Source organism: Sinocyclocheilus rhinocerous, unplaced genomic scaffold (genome assembly GCF_001515625.1).
Source record: "Sinocyclocheilus rhinocerous isolate Xijiao unplaced genomic scaffold, SAMN03320098_v1.1 scaffold809, whole genome shotgun sequence".
Taxonomy (NCBI): Eukaryota; Metazoa; Chordata; class Actinopteri; order Cypriniformes; family Cyprinidae; genus Sinocyclocheilus; species Sinocyclocheilus rhinocerous.
In genome coordinates this window covers 969127-989216 of record NW_015652299.1, presented here as the reverse complement: position 1 = coordinate 989216, position 20090 = coordinate 969127, and the positions used below count along the sequence as shown (strand labels likewise).

At 41.3% G+C, this 20090-nt stretch overlaps 2 protein-coding genes across 6 annotated transcripts in view; both read right to left on the bottom strand.

Moving 5' to 3' along the window:
* Positions 1-3646: 3646 nt before the first annotated feature.
* Positions 3647-12440, bottom strand: ehd2b (EH-domain containing 2b). Its single transcript, XM_016520406.1, has 7 exons — positions 12102-12440; positions 10603-11079; positions 8827-9003; positions 7140-7237; positions 5284-5696; positions 4876-5040; positions 3647-4793 (listed from the first exon to the last, which is right to left on the bottom strand). The coding sequence occupies exons 2-7, from the start codon at positions 10821-10823 to the stop codon at positions 4236-4238; spliced, it is 1632 nt and encodes a 543-aa protein (XP_016375892.1). The 5' UTR covers positions 10824-11079; positions 12102-12440; the 3' UTR covers positions 3647-4235.
* An 872-nt stretch (positions 12441-13312) lies between these two features.
* The window catches only part of LOC107714538 (glioma tumor suppressor candidate region gene 1 protein-like), a 15973-nt gene continuing 9195 nt past the window's right edge, over positions 13313-20090 (bottom strand). For 4 of the 5 annotated variants that reach the window (XM_016520401.1, XM_016520405.1, XM_016520404.1 and 1 more), the window contains 9 exons: positions 17806-18411; positions 17254-17470; positions 17092-17174; positions 16841-16966; positions 16697-16746; positions 16293-16441; positions 16088-16182; positions 15889-15994; positions 13313-15732 (listed from right to left, as the gene is read on the bottom strand). In XM_016520401.1, coding sequence (XP_016375887.1) covers positions 14063-15732; positions 15889-15994; positions 16088-16182; positions 16293-16441; positions 16697-16746; positions 16841-16966; positions 17092-17174; positions 17254-17470; positions 17806-18411 — 3102 coding nt within the window. In that variant the 3' untranslated portion in view covers positions 13313-14062. The remainder of the gene's footprint in view (positions 15733-15888; positions 15995-16087; positions 16183-16292; positions 16442-16696; positions 16747-16840; positions 16967-17091; positions 17175-17253; positions 17471-17805; positions 18412-20090) is intronic. The other variant, XM_016520403.1, reaches the window with a different exon arrangement.

The window sequence follows — 20090 nt, the reverse complement described above, 5'->3', positions numbered from 1 at the left end:
CCACTGGCTGTGCATCGTCCCTCCAAACCCTCTGGCTCCTCTGGTCTCCTTCTCTCCAGCCCAACGGTTAAGGATAGATGGCATACAGCAAAAACAACTGGGCATGCGCACATCAATATAGCATAATTTTTCTCACACTGTACAACAATAATTACTATTTTTGCATTATTTTAATGGGTAGGTTTAGGGTTGGGGTAGGTGTAGACGTTAATAAAACACAATCTAATAGGTAGAAAATTCAATTTATTGTTAGCTTCCGGTTTTTGCTGTATCCCTTCTAGTCACAACCCAGCCCAACCTTGGTCTTCACTCCCATCAGCTCAGCCCCCGTGTCCACCTCGATCCCGCAAGCCTCCGGTTCCGCCTTGGCCCTCCAGGCCTCCTGTGTCCCCTTGGGTCTTTGTCTCCTCAGCTCCGCCTGGGTCTCCACCAGTCCTGGCTTCTCCCTCCATCAGTTCCACAATGGGCCTTGGTCTTGGCACTGCTCTGAGTGACTTCTTGGCTCCTCCCTCTATCTCCTCCCTGGCTCCTCCCTCCATCATCTCCTCCATGGCTTTTCCCTCTGCCGATACCTCCATGGTCACGTTCCTCTCCAACTCCACATCCTCCTCCAGAACCCACTCCCTCCCTCCTCAGTTGGACCTGTTATGGCGTGAGGACACAAGTTGTTATTCTGATTGTTTATTAAAGTTGACAGCTGCATTTAGATCCTGGCTCAACTCATCCTATGCTGCAACCTATCGCTGACAATTGTGAGGGGCAAAACATATAGTACAATGTGATTCAACAAATACAGCTGTACAAATAAACATTCCTCAAATGTCTTATGTATCATTTTTGATACTCTCATTTTAACATAATCTAAAATTATGTGACATCTAAAACATCTAAAAATAATGTATGGATAATTAAGTAAACCTAAGTTGTTTCATTCCAGTAAATGTTCATTTTGAATGACTAGTATAAAACTTATTTTTATGTGTACTTTATAAAAAAGAAAGAAAAAAACTGATTTCACAGAAAAAGACACATGTAACACAACCTAAAGATGAATAGTTTAAGAATTATAATAAAAGGCTTTTTACTTACTTAAAAAGTGTAAATAATCAGAAGGAAGAAAGCATGTTTTTTAACAAAGTTTTTGATCATGTTAATAATTTAGAGGCTTTAGAAATTCATGTATAAGGTTAAGCTTTTGAAAGTAATATAAATGGTGCTGAATTGTTTTAATTTTAAAAGATAGAAATAAATAAAAAATTAGGTTACTTTTACTCCAGATTGAAAGTTGTGGAAGAGTCAATCATTATCTTTTAGTCAGGCTTTCATAAACTAAGCACTACAATATATTTAAAATTATAAACATAGATAAGTTAACATTTTACAAGCATAAATTTCCTACTTACTATTCTTCCGAGCTCCAGGTAGTGCAGCCTCTGTAAATGTCCACCAGAGGATGCACTAAAGTAACACTCACCCGGGCTAGCATGCAGTTTGTGGGGCATCTTTGTGAGGAATTCCCCATGTAGGCTCCTGACATACATGCAGACCCCTGTGTGCTGGTCTGTGAGAGGGAATCCCGGCATGGAGGCGGTGTTCACAACATGTACAAATATTGTGCGTGTTTTCTTGTCTCTATGGTTGCTATGTAGTCAAGAGACTGCCATGTGTTTGCTGCCTTTACGTAACTCTTTTTTTCCTTTTTAAAATACGAAATGTCTCATAGTTCACATAGAGAGACTATGTGAACACATTTAGACGCTTGGTAAGAGGCTTATGGAAAATTACATGCCATTACGTCCTAAGGGAATATTGTTATGCTGACACAGTGACTAAAACATGTATTTTCTCTGTTCAGTATATTTATTAATATAATATTTTAATATGCAATATGCACATTCTTTTTTTTTCAAATTCTTTAATTACCCGGTTTTGTTTAAGGGAATTGTTAGGAGTTTCAGTATAAACTGCAGATGATTATAATGATTTATGTTTACTTGCTCAATTTATGAGGTGGATCTCAAATGTCTGTATGTTCACATAGCCTCTGTCACCACACACGCATACAAACTTGCAGGATTCAGGATTGAGACCAGTCCTGAAGAAAAGTCCAAATAGGGGGATACTAACGTTTTCCATAAAGAGATGTGTCAAAAGCCTGAAACTGGACTTTAGGAAACTTAACGGACCCGATGAAAAGAGATATTAATAACTCCGTCAAGCCCATCCCACCACATTCTTCACCACTGAGTCACATTGTAAACCAGCTAGCAATGGAGCGATGGGTGGATTGCCTCTGTTTCTCATTTGTGTTTCTTTCCACTAAGAAACTGAGGAAAGAAACAGGGAGATACCCTTCCTCTCTTTCTTCACAAACCTGAAGGGTTACACACACACACATACACACAATGCTTTCACAGGTTGTGGGGTTGTATGAGGGAAGAGGAACAACTCAGGCATTGAGTAAGATGTGAGAAAAGTTATAACACAGCCTCTGGAATGATGAAGAGCTGGAAAGTATAAGCGAAGAGAGGAACGGGTGGTTGTGCTGGAAGATGGAAAATGCTGGTATGGGGTTTTGGCAGGGAGATCTGTGACTCACTGTTTATCTGGCCTGTCACCGAGCAACTGTACAGCATATGTGTGCACAAGACTGCAGCCTTTCTGCCTGCTAGTGCCTCCTTTCCCAAAAATTCAAGATTTGTAAAAGGCTCTTTCCATAGAAAGGATACCAAATAGGCTTTGAAACTTTCAAAAGTCTGTTTTGTATTTTCTCAAGGAAGAGTCAGTGAAAGGAGAAAATGTTAAATGTCAACCTAGGGACTTATTAAATTTAAATACTATATAAGCTGTTTTCAATTTCTATTTATTTTGAGTGAGGTTTGCATAACCCTGTAAATGAAATTTAGCTAAATATGATATTTGACTTGTGGAATTTTGTTATTTTCTTAGCAATAAACATTACATAAACACAAATATTAAAGGGGTCATATGATGCGATTTCAAGTTTTCCTTTCTCTTTGGAGTGTTACAAGCTGATTGTGCATAGATAAGATCCCTGAAGTTGCAAAGACTAAAGTCTCAAAACCAAAGAGATATTCTTTATCAAGGCGGGGCATAGAGGACCTACAATAATGTACAGTATTTGAAAATAATGTGTTTTTTGAACATTAAAGCATGTCAACATATTCTGTTACACCAAATACACAAAATAATGATCTTTAAAAAAGCATCATATGAACCCTTTAAATTAAATAATAATGAAAAGGAAATAAAAACAAACTCATTATGGGCTAGTTAGTTTGGTGTAAAATTTTGGTTTATAGTTTATACAATTTGTTCTTGTTTTCTTCTTCAAAATTTTACATATCAGTGTTATGCTTTTACAGTGCAGTTCTTTTTGTAAAAATGTCTTTTCAAACCAAAAAAATACAAGTCAAAGGATCTTTATTCAGCACAATATATTTACTGTGAAAGCAATGGTCAACTGAAGCAGACAGTGGAACTGTTTACAGTAGTCAGTAAGAAATTTTTTTTTTGCTTTAACGTATGATTTTATATATATTTTGTGTCATTCATTCATAGTATGCATAGAGCTTATTCTATAAAAAAATAAAACAACAACTGATCACATATAAAGCATATCTCATTTTTTATTTTAAAAGCAAATACAACAACATGCTAGTAAACTGATTTACATGTTCCAAAACAAAGTCTCAGAAAGGTTTTCACTTGCCTCCTCGGGTCTGCTGTCAAAGGAGTTTCAGAGTTTTAAGTGCTTGACTTCACATTCTGACTTAATTGACTACATTAAAAGCCACATGGAAAAGTATGTAAAGCCAAGTCTACAGATTTCTACAATAAATGATGAAAATGACTGTCTTATCTACAAGAGTTTGTTTGCTATCCCTTAGTTCAGGAGCCATTATAAGTCATGTGTGTAGCATTTCTGGATGTGATGCCATATGATGTTACCATCAGGAAAAGAATGGTGACAGATGCAACATTCTTTTCAAGTGACTGAGACCAGTCTATGGTTTATCACAATGCTCTTTGGCTTCCAGCAGGGAATCTTTGAATTGTTGCATTTGAACCAAGAATACAAAGTAAGACATTAATTCCATGTTACAAAATGGCACCAAAATACAGTGAATGGAGATGCACTGCAGCTGCTGTGGAGCTGGACAACATGCAGGAAGTGCGGACAAGGATCAGTGGAGGCCATGTAGGCGCATTGTCTAAGCATCAGAGCCTTTTTGCCGACGCTTGGATGGTGGTACGAGACGGGCAGGCAGCTCAGGGGGCAGCCCGTGACCCTCCAGTTTCACTTCAATCAGGTGGCTGGCCAAGGCAAACTCCTCGTCATCCAGCATGCCGTCGCGATCCACATCCGAGAGCTTCCAGATGCGGCCCAGCACAGAGTTGGGCAGCCGTGTGCTCACCATCCAATCTTTTGCTTTGGTACCACTTAGTTTGCCTTCATTCGGCGCTAGGTTGTAGAATATCTCATCATACTTTGGCTTGTCCTTTGTCACCACCCATTCCTCATCTTCCTCACCCACTTCACCATTTTCATCCGCAGTCTCGCCAAAGGGGTCACCTTCCACAAAGGGTCCGGCACGGGTTCCCAAGAAGGCCCCACCTTGGACCCCAGGTTGGACTCCAGCCTCTATTTCTTCCTGCCTAAGAAGGGGCATGAGTTTGGCAATGTCGGTAGACAACAACTCATCCAGCATAGCCATCAGGTTGGGCTTCAGGGCCTTGAACTTGGTGAAGTCATGTACCATTAGTTGCTCCTAAGAAAAGTCATTAAAGACTATTTCAAGCAAGAAAATTGGTATTTTAACCTCAAAACAAGGACCAGGTGGTTGCACTAACCTGCATCTTGGCACAATCAGGGAAGTCTCCAGGAGAGATATGATGCTGTAGCTGAATCTTGGAGAAGATGACTGGGAGTTGGTAGATCAGGTTCTTCTTCTTATTGTCCTTCCTGAAGACAGACGGCATCTCTTGCTTCAAGTAACTGATGATATGGGCATGCACCTGTGAGTGAAGCACATAGCCTATTGACTTTCATTGTATAGACACAAAACACTGAAATATTATTCAAAATATCTTCTTTTGTGTTCCACAGAAGAAAGCCATACAGGTTTGGAACGACATGCAGGTAAGTAAATGATGACTAATCCTTGGGTGAGAAAACCTTTTAAGTGTTTGCATTCGATCAGTTTTAACTTCTGACATCACAGTTCCAACAAAGCGGTCATTACTGATATATTGACTTACCCTCACAAGACGTGCCCTCTTGACCAAGTCATTAAGTTTGCGTAGGGCTGCGTTGCGTGGCAGATTCTGGATATCAGAAAACAGATCTTCCTCCTCCAACTCAAACAGCTTGCGGTTGTCGGACACCATAAGAGGTTCAGACCAGAAGGACCCAATGTACACTCTGAGAACCTCAGGAGTACCAAACACTTTCCCCAGAGACCACATTAAAGCCCCATACACCCGCATGAGCTGCTGGGTATCAACCATATCAGCCTTGTTCAGCACAACACGGAGTTTGTCTTCATTCCCCTTGAGGGCCCCGATAGCCTCTGAAAATTCATCTGAGATCTCTAACTTGTGGGCATCAAAGAGAAGGATGATCCGGTCCACACGTTCAGCAAACCAGCGGAGAACTGCTGGGAAGTCATATCCTACAAAATGAAAGAAGCGGTAGAACGCAATCAATAAACTGAACAAAAGACAATAGTAACTGCTCTTGTTTCCAATTTAACATCGACTTCTCTGATTGGTGGGACTCTTTTCAGTTTAAACTCACACTGGTTTGTGAATTCTAGAGAAGTATACACTATTGCTGTACAACAGGGTTCTGTTGTGGCCTAATGGTTAGAGAGTCGGACTTGTAACCCGAAGGTCATGGGTTTGAGTCTCAGTACCGGCATAAATGTAGGTGGGGGGAGTGAACAACCAGCTATCTCTTCCACCCTCATTACCCACAAATGAGGTGCCCTTGAGCAAGGCACCGAATGCCCAGTTGCTTCCTGGGCGCTGCAGCAAAAATGGCTCGCGGTGTTTGTGCATTTGGATGGGTGAAATGCAGAGCACAAATTCCAACGCGGTGTTTGTGCATTTGGATGGGTGAAATGCAGAGCACAAATTCCAAGTAGGGACACCATACTTGGCTACACGTCAGTCAGTTACTCACTCACTAACTCTGCTACTGTCCTACAGATTTCAGCTCCAACCCCAAACAAACATCAAGGTGTTTAGGTATACTTGATAATTACTGGCAGATGTGTTAGAGCAGGTCTGGAACTAAAGTCTGCAGGATGGTAGCTTTCCAGGAGCAGGGTTGGAGAACCTTTACAACCTTGAAGCTCATGACTTGACTGAAAGGTTTGTGACAGGGTAGCCAACCCTACTCCTGGAGGGCTACCTTCCTGAATACTTCAGTTCTAGCCCTGCTCCAACACACCTGCCTGTAATTTTTAAGCAATCCTAAACACCTTAATTAGCTCCAATTAGGATTGGAGCTAAACTATCTCAAGATGGCTAACCCTGTTCTGTGGACTGTAATTCTGGAGCCCAGCTGTTGTGCTCTATTGAAAGTATTTTAAAATTTTAAGACTTTTAGTCTTACTTTTAGCTCTTTAACAATCTTCTGGGTGATTATGTGCAAATTTTGTGTGAACAATACGTATATGCTAAAATAGTTATGACAACAGTTGAATCCTCCAGACCCTCCTACATCCCCCAATACATGTCAGCCCTTCACATTCCTTCCCTGTCACACCTTAATGGCTCACTTTCCCATTCTGTGCCTCACTTCAACTGCTGGAAAATATGTGAGGAAAAGCAGACATCGACCAGAAAGGTGCAACACTGATAAGCTAAGGTTACCCAATGATGTTCTCTGTAGGAGAGCCTAGAGACTGATCATCTGCTATTTACTCTGAAACAAACTCTCGGATTAGTGTTATCCTTTTTATTTATGCCAGTTAGTACCTAATACCAACAACTAATTAAAGAGACACCGTAGACCAGTTTAAATTAAGTTAAATTTCAAGTGAGAAATGGATTGAAATTTGGCATAAAATACCTCCAAACCTCTCTCCCTACTTTTCCAGTCTGCTTACCTCGACTCACTCTTTGTTTGGCCCCGGAGAGAATGCCTGGGGTGTCAATGATGCTGATGCTCTCCAGGACCTGGTTGGGCATCTGAGCACACTGGAATCTGTCAGAGACAAAGATGAAGTTTAAACAGATTTTGTATTGCATTTAGTGATGGAACCAAACTTTCAAAGTTCATTGAATGGGTAAGTCAAGTAAAGACTTCATGTTGATATATTTTGTTAAATACAAGATTGCATGTTCGGTCTATGATTTTTCTGCTGTTTTAGGCTGCAGTCGCCCAGTTGCGATTTGATTCCTTAAAAGGGTACAGCACAATTATCAAACATTCAGGAACTCTTTAGTTAAAATCACTCTCCCCCTAAGAAAAGCTGAAAAATGAGCCATTACTCCTATCACAACTGTTGTGTGTGATCTAAGAAGCAGACTTCTAGCATCACTCCTCCCAGGCCGATCCATTGTGTGGAAGTGGTGCTTGAAACACACAGGGCTTCCTGAGGGAAAATGACCAGCGCTGCCAAAATCAAACAATACTTGCCACAAATGATCTGCGGCATAGAAAAACATGGTCTCTTCCTGCTTTAAATGAGTTTAACGAGTGGACTGCTTCCCTGGGCAGGAAGTAGGAGAAAAGAAGTTCTCAAAACATGTTTGCAAAAATACACCCAAAGAGATCAGAGCAAAACTGTATCTGATTAAGACTCCCTGGCACTCAAGACAGCGCCTCCTCTGGTGTTGACAGACAACTACAAGCTAATTATGTTGAAACTTTCTTGGCAAGGTTAATGAGAGGACTGAGGTATTCAGATGACCTGGACTTGAACTACAACTACCCAGCAGACCCTCATGACTGTATGTCAAGAATAAAATATTAGATAATTTGAACTTTTTTATGATGAGGCACTTTCATAAAAATCTATAAAAACGTTTTTTTTTTTAATTGACATTTTTCTACATCATAACTCAGATGTGTTCAAGGTGTAATGAAAATATGTTATTACTTTTTACTTAGTTGTTACACCACATGACATTAAATTGAGATCTGTTAAACTTTGGTGTATTCCATTTAATTTGTGCTACATGAATGCTACCTTAAATCATGATGTTCTTTTTCTACATCATAATGTTAGTAAGCAATCACACAGAACATGCTTGCAACTGCATAGCATCAAGCTAAAAAACACCTCGGCAACCTCATAGCAATGCCCTGGCAACCACCCATTTCGACCTAGCATAGTGTAAAGCACTAATCTTCAGAAATCACATTATCTTCAGAAAATGCAAAAATCCTTTCTTCATAAAATGTAAAACTCATAAACATTTGATTATTTAAAGACAAACTTTGAAACGAGGTCCACTCTTTAACCTCTGATGTACTCTAACGCCTCTAAATCATCACAGATTGCAGTTCTGCTTTAGGCACATTAACGCTCATTGCCCTCTCTTGTGATCTCTATCTTCCACAAGTTTTCCACAAATAAGTTAAGTCCCTCCTACCTTAGAAATTTGGCACGGACTCTTGAAATTCCGTAGAGCAAAAACTAACACACTGTTTCTCTGTTATCTTCCCTGCATGCCCAGAGTAAGCAGACAGATCAGTCGACACATTCTTCCACACAACCCACCCTCATTTCTCATGTCATGTCGTACATAGCGGCTCAGTGTAACATCTGCCTGTATGACTCTATTCACCTGTTGAGGAAGGTGTTTCCGAAGGGGTTGAGCTTGCGGAAGGGTTTGTTGGGATCCACTATGAGGGCGTTTCCAGGAATGATTCCCTCCACGTCTCCGTGCATGATAGCAGTGAAGCAGTCGGTGGTGGGCTCCGGCCCTATACGACTCCCTGGGACATCCTGTTCCAGCAGATACCTGTGTTGACAGAACAAAGCCATGGTTACCGTGTTGACAATCATAGTTTTTAATAACCGTGTGGTTTTTATTCTGTCATCTACTAGAACAAACAAAACACTATGGAATAGTTTGGTTTAAGTTCTGCTAAATGTACAGTGGCATGCGAAGGTTTGGGAACCCCTTGCTGAATCTGTGAATATGTGAATAATTTTAACAAAATAAGAGAGATCATACAAAATGCATGTTATTTTTTATTTAGTACTGTCCTAAGATATTTTACATAAAAGATGTTGACGTTTAGTCCACAAGAAAAAAAAAATAGCTGAAATTATTAAAATAACCCCATTCAAAAGTTTGGGAACCCTTGGTTCTTAATACTGTGTGTGGTTACCTGGATGATCTACGACTGTTTTTTTTGTTTTGTGATGGTTGTTCATGAGTCCCTTGTTTGTTCTGAACAGTTAAACTGAGCACTGTTCTTCAGAAAAATCCTCCAGGTCCTGCAGATTCTTCAGTTTGCCAGCATCTTTTGCATATTTGAACCCTTTCCAGCAAAGACTGTATGATTTTGAGATCCATCTTTTCACACTGAGGACAATTGAGGGACTGAAACACAACTATTAAAAAAGGTTCAATCATTCACTGATGCTCCAAAAGGAAACACGATGCATTAAGAGCCGAGGGGTGAAAACTTTTTTTGTCTTAAAACTTAATTTGTCTTCCGGGAAACATGCAAGTATCTTCTGTTGCTTCCGAAGGGCAGTACTAAATGGAAAAAAGAGATATTTCAACAAAATAGGAAAAATTTGGACATCCTCATCCTGTCCAGCTCTTAACACCCCCCGTTTCCTTCTGGAGCATCAGTGAATGTTTGAACCTTTTTTTAATAGTTGTGTTTGAGTCCCTCACTTGTCCTCAGTGTGAAAAGATGGATCTCAAAATCATACAGCCATTGCTGGAAATGGTTCAAATATGCAAAAGATGCTGGAAAACTGAAGAATCTGCAGGACATGGAGGATTTTTCTGAAGAACAGTGCTCAGTTTAACTATTCAGAACAAACAAGGGACTCATGAACAACCATCACAAAACTAAAAAAACAATCGTAGAGCATCCAGGTAACCACACACAGTATTAAGAACCAAGGGTTCCCAAACTTTTGAATGGGGTTATTTTTAAAATTTCAGCTATTTTTTATCTTGTGGACTAAATGTAAACATCTTTTATGTCAAATACCTTACTCAGGACAGTACAAAATAAAAAATAACATGCATTTTGTATGATCTCTCTTATTTTGTTAAAATTATTCACATTTTCACAGATTCTGCAAGGGGTTCCCAAACTTTCGCATGCCACTGTATTTCCATTTGGTAAATGGCCTAAAACCAACCCTTGAATTTAATACTGAGTTCAAACCAATGTTATATAGACAGAAGATAGACATCACACATAGTGAGCTCCCAAGATCCTAAACCATGAGTGGACTAATACCGCTATCCAGGGCCATAACCACATAGACACCATAGCTTTAGCTTTGGTCAAACATACCGTTATTTTAAACCCCTTAAAAGCCCTAGACTCAGAAAAGCCCTAGTAAACTGACTTATTTAGAGTCTTACTTGATGAAGGTAGTCTTTCCTGTGGAGTACTGTCCAACCACTAGCACCATGGGTTTGTTGTCAAAGTCGGCGTCCTCCAGACTCGGTGAGTGGAAGTCATGGAAGCAGTAGTACTGCTCCAGGGGCAGGAGTTTCTTTCGATAGAGTGACTTGAGGCCCTCGGTCACTGTCCTGATCACCTCAGGGGCCTTCTTGACATTCTTGCGTCCCCAGCGTGACATCTTCGCCTTGCGGGAGTATTCAGAGTTTCCTTTGCAGTTAATTTATTGCTGTGTTTTGCACGGTTTACGTGTCCTCTGGGATGACTAAAGACTCTTCTCTTGCTTACGGTATTTATATAATGTACCCAAGCGTTCTGACTTGACGGTTTACAGTGTTTAAGGGATGTTTGCTGGCGTTATAAAGCAATAGTATACGATGTTATATAACGTTTAACCCCCAGGTTTCTTCTGTTTTAGTAAATTACTTTTTGTTTGCCTGAAAAACATAAAAAGGGTAAATGTAAGGTTGAATAGTTGCTTGTTATATTTTATACAGTATATGCTGTAGGTATTTTAGCTGTATATTTCATTTATTTCTTGGTTAACAGACCTTGCTCCCATTAAAATGCCTAGCTTTTCCATTTACCTTCAAATAAAGAATCTAAACCGACGTTTTCAGCCTACAGGGAAAGTAGAGTGCATTGTCCATACATGTCCCTGGAAAAAGTTGGTGCTCATTTTGGAAACACTTACACACACACCCACCCAAACTCTGGGTCCACAAACACACATTCATAACTTATTTCCGTATATTGAAAAGAGAGCCGTGTTTTCCAACAGTGGAAAGTTAAATGAGTGAAGGATTACTGTGTGTAAAGGGCTGAATACACCAGCGATGTGTCAAACACAAGCGTATTCAGTAGTTTTTCTTGAATCTTGACAGGATTTTGCAGTAATTCCAATAATGAGCATTTGGCTCACAGTGGATTCTAAACACTCCCTACTAATGCATCATGCTTATCAGGAGAACTTATTCTGAATCAAAATGGAGGTTATGCAGAAGTAAATGCACTCCAGAGAGACATGTTTCTCATGTCAAGGTTGTGCCAACCTTAGAGCCTTTGTTATCAATTGAAAAGAAACTAGTTATGTTGAAATAAAAGTTAAACTTTTGCACAGCTGCCTTGGCAAAAGGAAGATGGTTGGGATTTGACTATGTAATAAGACTTGTGGCATCCTTCACCACAATTGCAACATACAGTTGAATTCTTTTGGAGAAGCCTTGAGCTTCAGTTAATTTCCAGAAGTATTACAAAACGAGAACACTGATGTGTGCCAAAAATCAGAGGAAAGGCCAAAGGCATTTGCTCCCTTTAGTACTTTTTTTTTTAGTTAATTGATGCATGCATCCACCGTTCTGAACTATATTCTGAAGCTACATTTAATCTGAAAGGGATTTTAAAGTGTAAAACACAAAGCAAAGGTACACTCCAAAAAGTCCACGATTTGTCGTCTTACCTGGAGAATGCTGAATCTTAGATTGAAATACTTGAAGAGATGATAAACCTTAACCACTCTTTCTATAGCCCCGGAGGTGTTTCTACACGTCAGGATGTATCTTAGTAGAAGAATTTTTGTCCAAGGCACCCAAATACCAACAAGTCAAACATGAAATATCTGAGAAGAACCATCCCTTGAAACGTATTTCAGATGAGAGGTCTTGATCTGATCTGCCTGTGCTTCTGACTCCTCCAGCACAATCAGCTCTAAGGCATGCACACAAGTACTGCCTCTTTCCCTGCCTACGTTTCTCTCTGCACCTCTTCTTCAAACACTGCCTGATGCAGAAGCACGGTAGAGCCCTGGACGGCGAGTGATGACAATGGGTTTAAACCAGGGTGGGGACAGGGAGTGAGGGGGCGCATCAACATGCTAAGGTGGAGTCAAGCCTTTTATAGGGAGTCATTCATTTACATAAAGTGCTGCCTGCAAACATGAGGGTGTGGTGGTGCTTGTCTTTCAGCAGACGCTGCACCATGGGGCAATGTATTCTATTATGATTTTGTTGGCTTTTGTTTGATCTAAGAGATCTGTTTGCAGAGCAGATGTTCACGTGACTCTTGATACTGGCATGACAGACCACCTTTGAGAGACTTGGCAGATCATCTATATTGTGCTCTGGTGCGCCTCTCTGACTCAGACCCGATTAAGCAATGCCCCCTACTGGCCAGTAAGATCATTACATATAAACAATGAAGAAATAAATCTCTTCAGCTGTCAGCCTTAAAAAAACAACCAAGTCAAATGGCAAAGAGAAACAAGTGTGATTGTTTCATAAAAGAAGCAAGGTTTAATTTACAGTTTTACTAAATGTACAGTTTTTTTTAAAAAGTGTCATTATACACAATAAATACAATACAAAATTAATCTGTAGTACTATACTTCAAATTCTTACAGTTCTATTTTTTTCTTTACATCATTATTGTTCTTTTTTTTCCATGTCATTGCTTTCGCTGTGTTTGCTTCTGAACGGTTCGAAGATCTTTCAGTGATTCTATCTTAATTGTGTAAAAGTGTCTGAACATACATACTACAAAAAAAGAAAGAAAAAAAAGGCATAAATGAGGGAGGCTGTGTCTGGGAACTTTTCACACTCTGCACTTCATAGATGCAAAAATGGCTGTTTTTCAGATTTTCAATAATATTCTTCCCATGAAAATCATATTACATTTTTTTTAAATTAAAAGGGTGACCACATTTGCTGTGCTGTATATGTTTGATTTGTAAATGTGCTCTTGATGCTGGAATGCGTTAAAGGTCAAGAGATTTTCTACAGTTCTGGTGACTTTTCTGTTTGTGAAAGCTTCATTGTTAATTCCTGTAGCTGGACTACCAAAACCAGATTTCTTGTCTTTGGGGAGATAGCGCACTATACTACTATGCATTAATGAGCCTCTACACAGTGATCACCTGTTCCCCAAAACATAATTCCATGGTAAAGGGTGACCATTCTAACAAAGGGAGAAGTGATCCATTAGTCTCTTCAAAATAAATTCTCCAAAATAACCAAATTAACTACTATATGACAGTTTTCATGATATCACTTAAAAAGTTCCTGCAATCCGCATACGTCACAGTAATTACAAACATTATTTATTAAATGAATGGTCATATATTTTTGTCTCTCACAAGTTGAGAGAAATCTTTAAATTGGGAAACTGACATAAGAACCGTCCCAGATTCGAACCCAGGAAAAAACAGAGGGACAAAATTTTGAAAATCATATCAAAGTGCACTTTTTATACTCTAGAAAGTACACTTAAAGGGCCATATGTAAACCAAAAGAACACATTTCATCAGCACAAACCACAGACAAACAAAGCAAACAGCTGATCATGGGAAAAGTGTCTCCGTTTGCTTCCCCTATCCTTTGACATCCTGCTTTTCAGTCTTTCAGTCAACATAGGCTACAGGGGCTGTTATCTACTGTGCGTCTGTGAAACCAAATTCCCATTTTGTCCTCGGCCCCCTACCTGTGGATGCTGGGACATGGGGGTGGACGAGGGTGGCGTGGAGAGGGGAGGCATGGACTGTCTGTAGGAAGGATGGGTTTGGTGCTGATTAGGCAGGTTTTCCCCATGAACCCTCCCTAAAGCCCCTTTCCCTGAGCCTCCATGTCCAGGAGGGCCCTGTTGGAGGTTCAGTATACTGTCTATGGCACACTGCAGGTGCTCATTCAACGAGTCGTCAGGTGGCGGGCTGCCGCTGGAGAAACTTGCATTGTCCATATCCGGAGAGTCGGACTTACAGCGTTTGGCAGGAAGTGTGGAGTCTCTTGTGCAGGAAGACTCTCCAGGAGAAGGTGGGCCAGGGGCATGCTGATCCATCCTGAAGGTTCCCCTTCCTCCCTCTCGGTTTTTGCTCCCTATGCCCTTCAACCGCCCCAAACCGCCACCTTCCTCTGCCTTGACCTCATCCTCTTTGTCGGAGAAATCTTTGTGATGTTGGTACGCATTTTTGATGCCACGGTAGAGCACATCCTCTACTGCTGCGAGGCTCTGTGACTCTGCATGGGGGTGGGACTGCCCATGTCCACCCTGCCTCTCTAGTTTCACGCTGGCTATCACAGTCTGTTCAGGTTGAGGGGAGGAACCTTGTGGCTGGGGGGAAGAAGTAATAGGGGGTCCTGCTGGTACAATGGGCAACGTGTCTCCACCTCCTCCTGGTACTCCTGGTCTGCGACGTGGACTGATGTTCTCACGGTACGTCTTTCGAAGCGGGAGCCGGCAAGTGGTTAGTGGAGTAGTCGCTGTGGACGCTGGGTTCCGTTTAACTCCGCCTACCTCATGGTGTTCCAGAGTGCCATTCATCTGAGCCATAGATGTGGAAGGGGACGAAGACCAGGAGGAGGAAAATGAGGGCGTAGGTCCACTTGAGCAAGTTGCGCTACTGGAGGCGGAGCCTGTGTGTGTGGTTACCGTAGTGACAGTGGAAGATGGGGTGGTGTAAGAAGTTGGGGGAGGAGTTCTAATGACTGTGATGGGTGGGGTTACATGGGTGGGCTTGACTTTCTGCAGCTGCTCGGGGGTCGGCGGTTGTGGCGTGAGTTGGGATTGGGAGTGGACCGGATCTAAAGCAGTGTTGTGAACCACCTTACTAAATCCCGCCTCCTGTTTGATCTTCAGCTTCAAACCTATACGCTGGCGTGCCTCGTAGGTCTTGATGGGCGGTTTGCTGGTCCGCTGGGGAAGCGCAACATCATCGTCATCATCAGCAGGGCGGGAGGACGGAGTGCGGCTAAAGGAGGCACTTGGCGTGACTGGCTCTGCAGATGGCCGGACCACGGGAACAAGTGTAGGGGTGGAGCTGGTGGACCAGGATACCGACGCTCCCCCTCCACCTTGCTTGATCACCAGCTTGGTAGGAGGGAAGAGGGCAGGGGTAGAAGCAGGAGTCGGGGCAGCAGCTGGAGTAGGTGCAGGTGTTGGGGTTGGAGCAGGGGCAACAGCTGCAGCTGGAGCAGGTGTGGCTGCCACAGGTTGACCTGCACCTGCTGCTGCTGATGATGCGGTTCGTACAGAACTGAGCTCCACCTGTACAGGTCTCACAGCACTGCTGTCCAGCAAACAGGAATTGGCCACAAATTCTTCTGCAAAGAGTAAGAGATGAAAGTGATTAAATACCACACCATCAGAAAACAGTTTGTTCTCATTTACAATTTACAAGCTATTGGTCGAGTAACTGTCACAGTGGTCATGAAGCAATTTCATGGCAACTTTAACTTGTATTGAACCTTAGTCATTACCTGGTTTCTCCTTGGCCAGAACCCTATCCTGATTAAGAGCAACCTTCTCCTCCTGAATGAACATCCGGTCAATCATAACCATCTCTGCAGAGGGACCCAGCCTCTGCTCAAGGTAACAAACACACAAGATGCCAATGAATTTAGGGCTCATAAGGTCCAAACATCAAGAGAGGTCAAGTGGGTGAGATTTAAATGATACCTTTGATTCCTCAAAAAGCAAGTGACGATATTTATCCACCATTGCTTGCGTGCGCTTCAAGAGTAGGCATGAGACATTCTCAAATTCATCATCCACTGGACAGAGAAGCGTAAAGCAAGAGTTACACAGCAGCCCTAAAGAGGGTGCCACACAACTACACTACAGGACCATAAAAGAGTGTTCACAAAGAGGTATGAACATTTACCTTTGCGGTAGTCTTCCGGGGATGAAGCCATGCCTTGGTACAGGTGGTACGGCAGCAGTCGATGAAGTTTATCCTCAACTGAGTGGAAAGGAGAGCTGTAGTCAGGATGGAGAACAGAGCCTTGCTGTTTTCGCAGCTGTTCCAGCATCCTACAAACAGATACACAAGCATGTGAGTGGGAAAACTGCTGATCTTTAAAAAAGCCTAGTGCAAAACAACTAGCAGGTCATCAAACAAATGGCTTCAAACCTTGCATGAGGCATACTTAATGATTTGTGTTCAATGACTGGCATACAGTTTTACAGTACTAATCCCTTAAATGCCACTTTCTCATAATTTATGGGCTTATTCTTGGATTTAACTAATAACATTTGCAATTTATGCAATTTATATGTATATAATACCTAGCTTCTTTGCTTGGTTCCAAACTAAAAGGCCTTTTTAATGTGGAAGTCTGTGAAAAGACAAGAGATAACAAAAGATTACCACAAATAAGACATCATCCAGTTCATTTTAATAGCCTTATGTAATGTGATTTTGAACCTTACCTGTGTTTGTAGAGCAAGTGGTGGAGGTGCGGGCATTTGAGAGAGTGCAGTGCCTAAAACCTGTATCTGCAAACCTGCTTTACTCAGAGTCAGACCACCAACTGAACTTATGACTCCTGGCTTTGCCTGCAAACCAGAGTCAAGAGAGTGTTCAAAATTGAGTAAAGATAATTCTGCAATATCTGTACTGCAAAGGTCAATTATCCAGCTGTAAACTACAGTAAAAATACTAACAACTAAATTTCTCTCACCTGAACAGCCTGCGCAAGGTTTGGAGTTGTGATTCCCTGGTTCACTGTAGCCCCAGCAGAAAATACTTGAGTGTCATTTGCACCTAAGGTGAAGACAACACATTGTAAACATAGGAATATTTGAAAGTGAACATCTAAAGAATAAACATATGGGATCCCCACCTGTAGTAGAGGACTTGACAAGCACAGACTTCTGCTGCAGAAGGGACTGGACTGGCGCTTGGATGGTGACACTCGGCGTTGAAGTTGCAGCTTGGACTGAATGCTGATCTGGCATTTTGTTGAACTGGTTTGTAGCCTGTTGTTGAGAGGCCTGGGCTTGGGCTTGGGCTTGTGCCTGCGCTTGCTGCTTAGCCTGGAGAAGAATGTTTTGCTGGACCTGTATAAATCGCAAGCACATAGATAATCATTTTAGTAGAGTTCATATGGAAAAGAAAAAAAAAACAATTATGGAGATTTGTAAGAGCAGGAGCTCTTACCTATTTTTTTTTACCTAATTCTACCTGCCTTACCTATTACCTATTTTTTCATAGTAAGTGTTAGTCCTGCCCACAGTGGCACCTAAATGTTAACAAAGCTCTGCTCTATATAACGGTGAATTAACCATCAAAAATGTGCTGATGGCTGATTTTGTCAGGTATTTACATTTCAGTGCAAACTTTGTTATTTCACAATCAGTTAGAACACAATATAAAGGCTAAGATGATGTAATACCTGGTGAAGTTTTTCCAAAAGCTGCTTTTGCTGAGGAGAGGGCTGTGTGATGGATGACATGGTCTGCAGCTGCGCACTGACCAGCTGAAGGTGATGCTGCTGTTCCGCAGTCAGCCCCGGCACCACTGTCACCTGCTGTTTCACCACTGCAGCTGGAGGCGAGCTCACAGCAGGCTGGAACTGGAACTGTGCAGGAAGTGGCTGTGGAGGCTTCGGGGAACAGGAGGAAGGAGGTATGTCTGGCTGCAGGGCGGTAGGCTGAGGAAGAACTTGAGGCTGGAGCTGCACTTGTACTTGCTGAGGCTGCTGCTGTTGCTGTGGTGGTTGTGGAGAACCTCCGATCTGATTGTGTATGATAAAGAGAGGCGGTAGAGAGGAAGGCGTGCAGGAGCGCGAGGGAGTCTGTGCCTGAGACTGAGGCTGTGACGGAGGCCGAGACTGCTGGTGCTGGTGAGGAGATTGGATCTGCTGCCCGATGGTTATGGGAGAAGCTTGGGCAGGTTGAGGACTGTCAGTCAGGGTGGGAGTTGGTGCAGGGGTGACCACAGGCTGAGATGGGGAGGCGCTTTGGATCTTTATAGACTGTGAATGTGCTGCCGATGGAACCTAGACAGCATAAAAAGAGGAGGAGGAGGAAGAGAGAAAATAGTCAATGGATGTTTGGTTAATCAGCCAGTTCATATTTTTAATTCATAATTTTGGAAAAATTTATTTTTAGGGATGCACTGAAATTTCAGCAACAGAAAATGACACCTTAACAATACAGAAAAATGTTTTCAATAAAATCATTTCAACAGCAATATGAAAGTGAAAAACACCTTGTTATCAAACTAACATTTTGCAATACTGACATTTGAACTTCAATTCTGCACAGCAAAAAAAAAATCATCAACATAAAATAGGAGACATGTATTCAGGAAGATCTGGATTTTCTTATTTATTTGTTTGAGACTTTTCCTCACTTCTCTGAAAGACTTTAGATGATGGGTAACCTCATCGCAAGCCACAACAGTTTACAATCACTGAGTGAATTAGGGAAGAACTTCTGTAAAAACATATCAAGTAGTGAAGCTGAGACACTATACAACAAGCAGATGGGAACAGCAGAAAAGACAAAACAATGCTTAAAGGGATAGTTCACCCAAAAATGAAAATTCTGATATTTTAATTACTCACCCTCATGTAGTTCCAAACCCACAAGAACTTTGTTCCTCTTCAGAACACAAATTAAGATATTTTTGATGAAATCCGAGAGCTTTCTGACCCTGCATGGACAGCAACGCAACTACCATGTTCAAGGCCCAGAAAGGTAGTAAGGATATTGTTAAAATAGTCCATGTGACATCAGTGGATCAACCGTAATTTTATGAAGCTACGAGAATACTTTGTGCGTAAAGAAAACAAAATAATGACTATATTCCAACAATTTGTTCTCTTCTGTGTCAGTCTTCGACAAGTGTTCACGAGACTAACATGATGCATGCGTGTGCTTTCCTCTGCTCGTAAACAAGGCACAGTGCATCCGGGATGCAGCTCCTGCATCAGCAGCACCACACGCATGCATCATGGTACTCTCGTGAACGCGCGTCGAAGACTAACATGGAAGAGAACAAACTGTTGAATTAAATCGTTATTTTTGTTTTCTTTGCGCACAAAAAGTATTGTCGTAGCTTCATAAAATTAAGGTTGATCCACTGATGTCACATGGAGTATTTTAACGATGTCCTTACTACCTTTCTGGGCCTTGAACGTGGTAGTTGTGTTGCTGTCTATGCAGGGTCAGAAAGCTCTGGATTTCATCAAAAATATCTTAATCTGTGTTTCAAAGATGAACAAAGGTCTTACGGGTTTGGAACGACATGAGGGTAGAGTAATTAATGATAGAATTTTCATTTTGGGGTGAACTATCCCTTTAAATAGATACGCAAATTCCAGATGCTTCTGAATAATATTATACATTAAATTTTTCAATTATTCACTTTAGGAAATGACAGAACATCACGTAACTCTAAATGGCTTCATATTTCATGGTGTTTTACATTTAATTTCAGACAGTTTATACATTAATGTCCTAATGATGAAAATATCAATTGCAAGAGTTTCTTTATATTACTGTTGTAAAATTCAGTTTCACAATCATTTTTAATATATGCAAATGGTACCAAAAGAATAAGAAAAATAAAACAGTATCTGAGTTTCAGGTTCAACCAAGAATGTCACTTCAGTGCATCACTAAAACAACTAAGACTAACTTGCAATCATACCTATAAAGTGCAAAAAAAAAA

Excerpts from the sequence above, each read along its gene's own strand:
- ehd2b (XM_016520406.1), bottom strand. The coding sequence starts at position 10,823 with ATGTCACGCTGGGGACGCAAGAATGTCAAGAAGGCCCCTGAGGTGATC. Across the intron at positions 7,238-8,826 it reads GGAAACACCTTCCTCAACAG|ATTCCAGTGTGCTCAGATGC; the intron begins GTGAATAGAGTC and ends TGTCTCTGACAG. Across the intron at positions 5,697-7,139 it reads CAAACAAAGAGTGAGTCGAG|GATATGACTTCCCAGCAGTT; the intron begins GTAAGCAGACTG and ends TTCATTTTGTAG.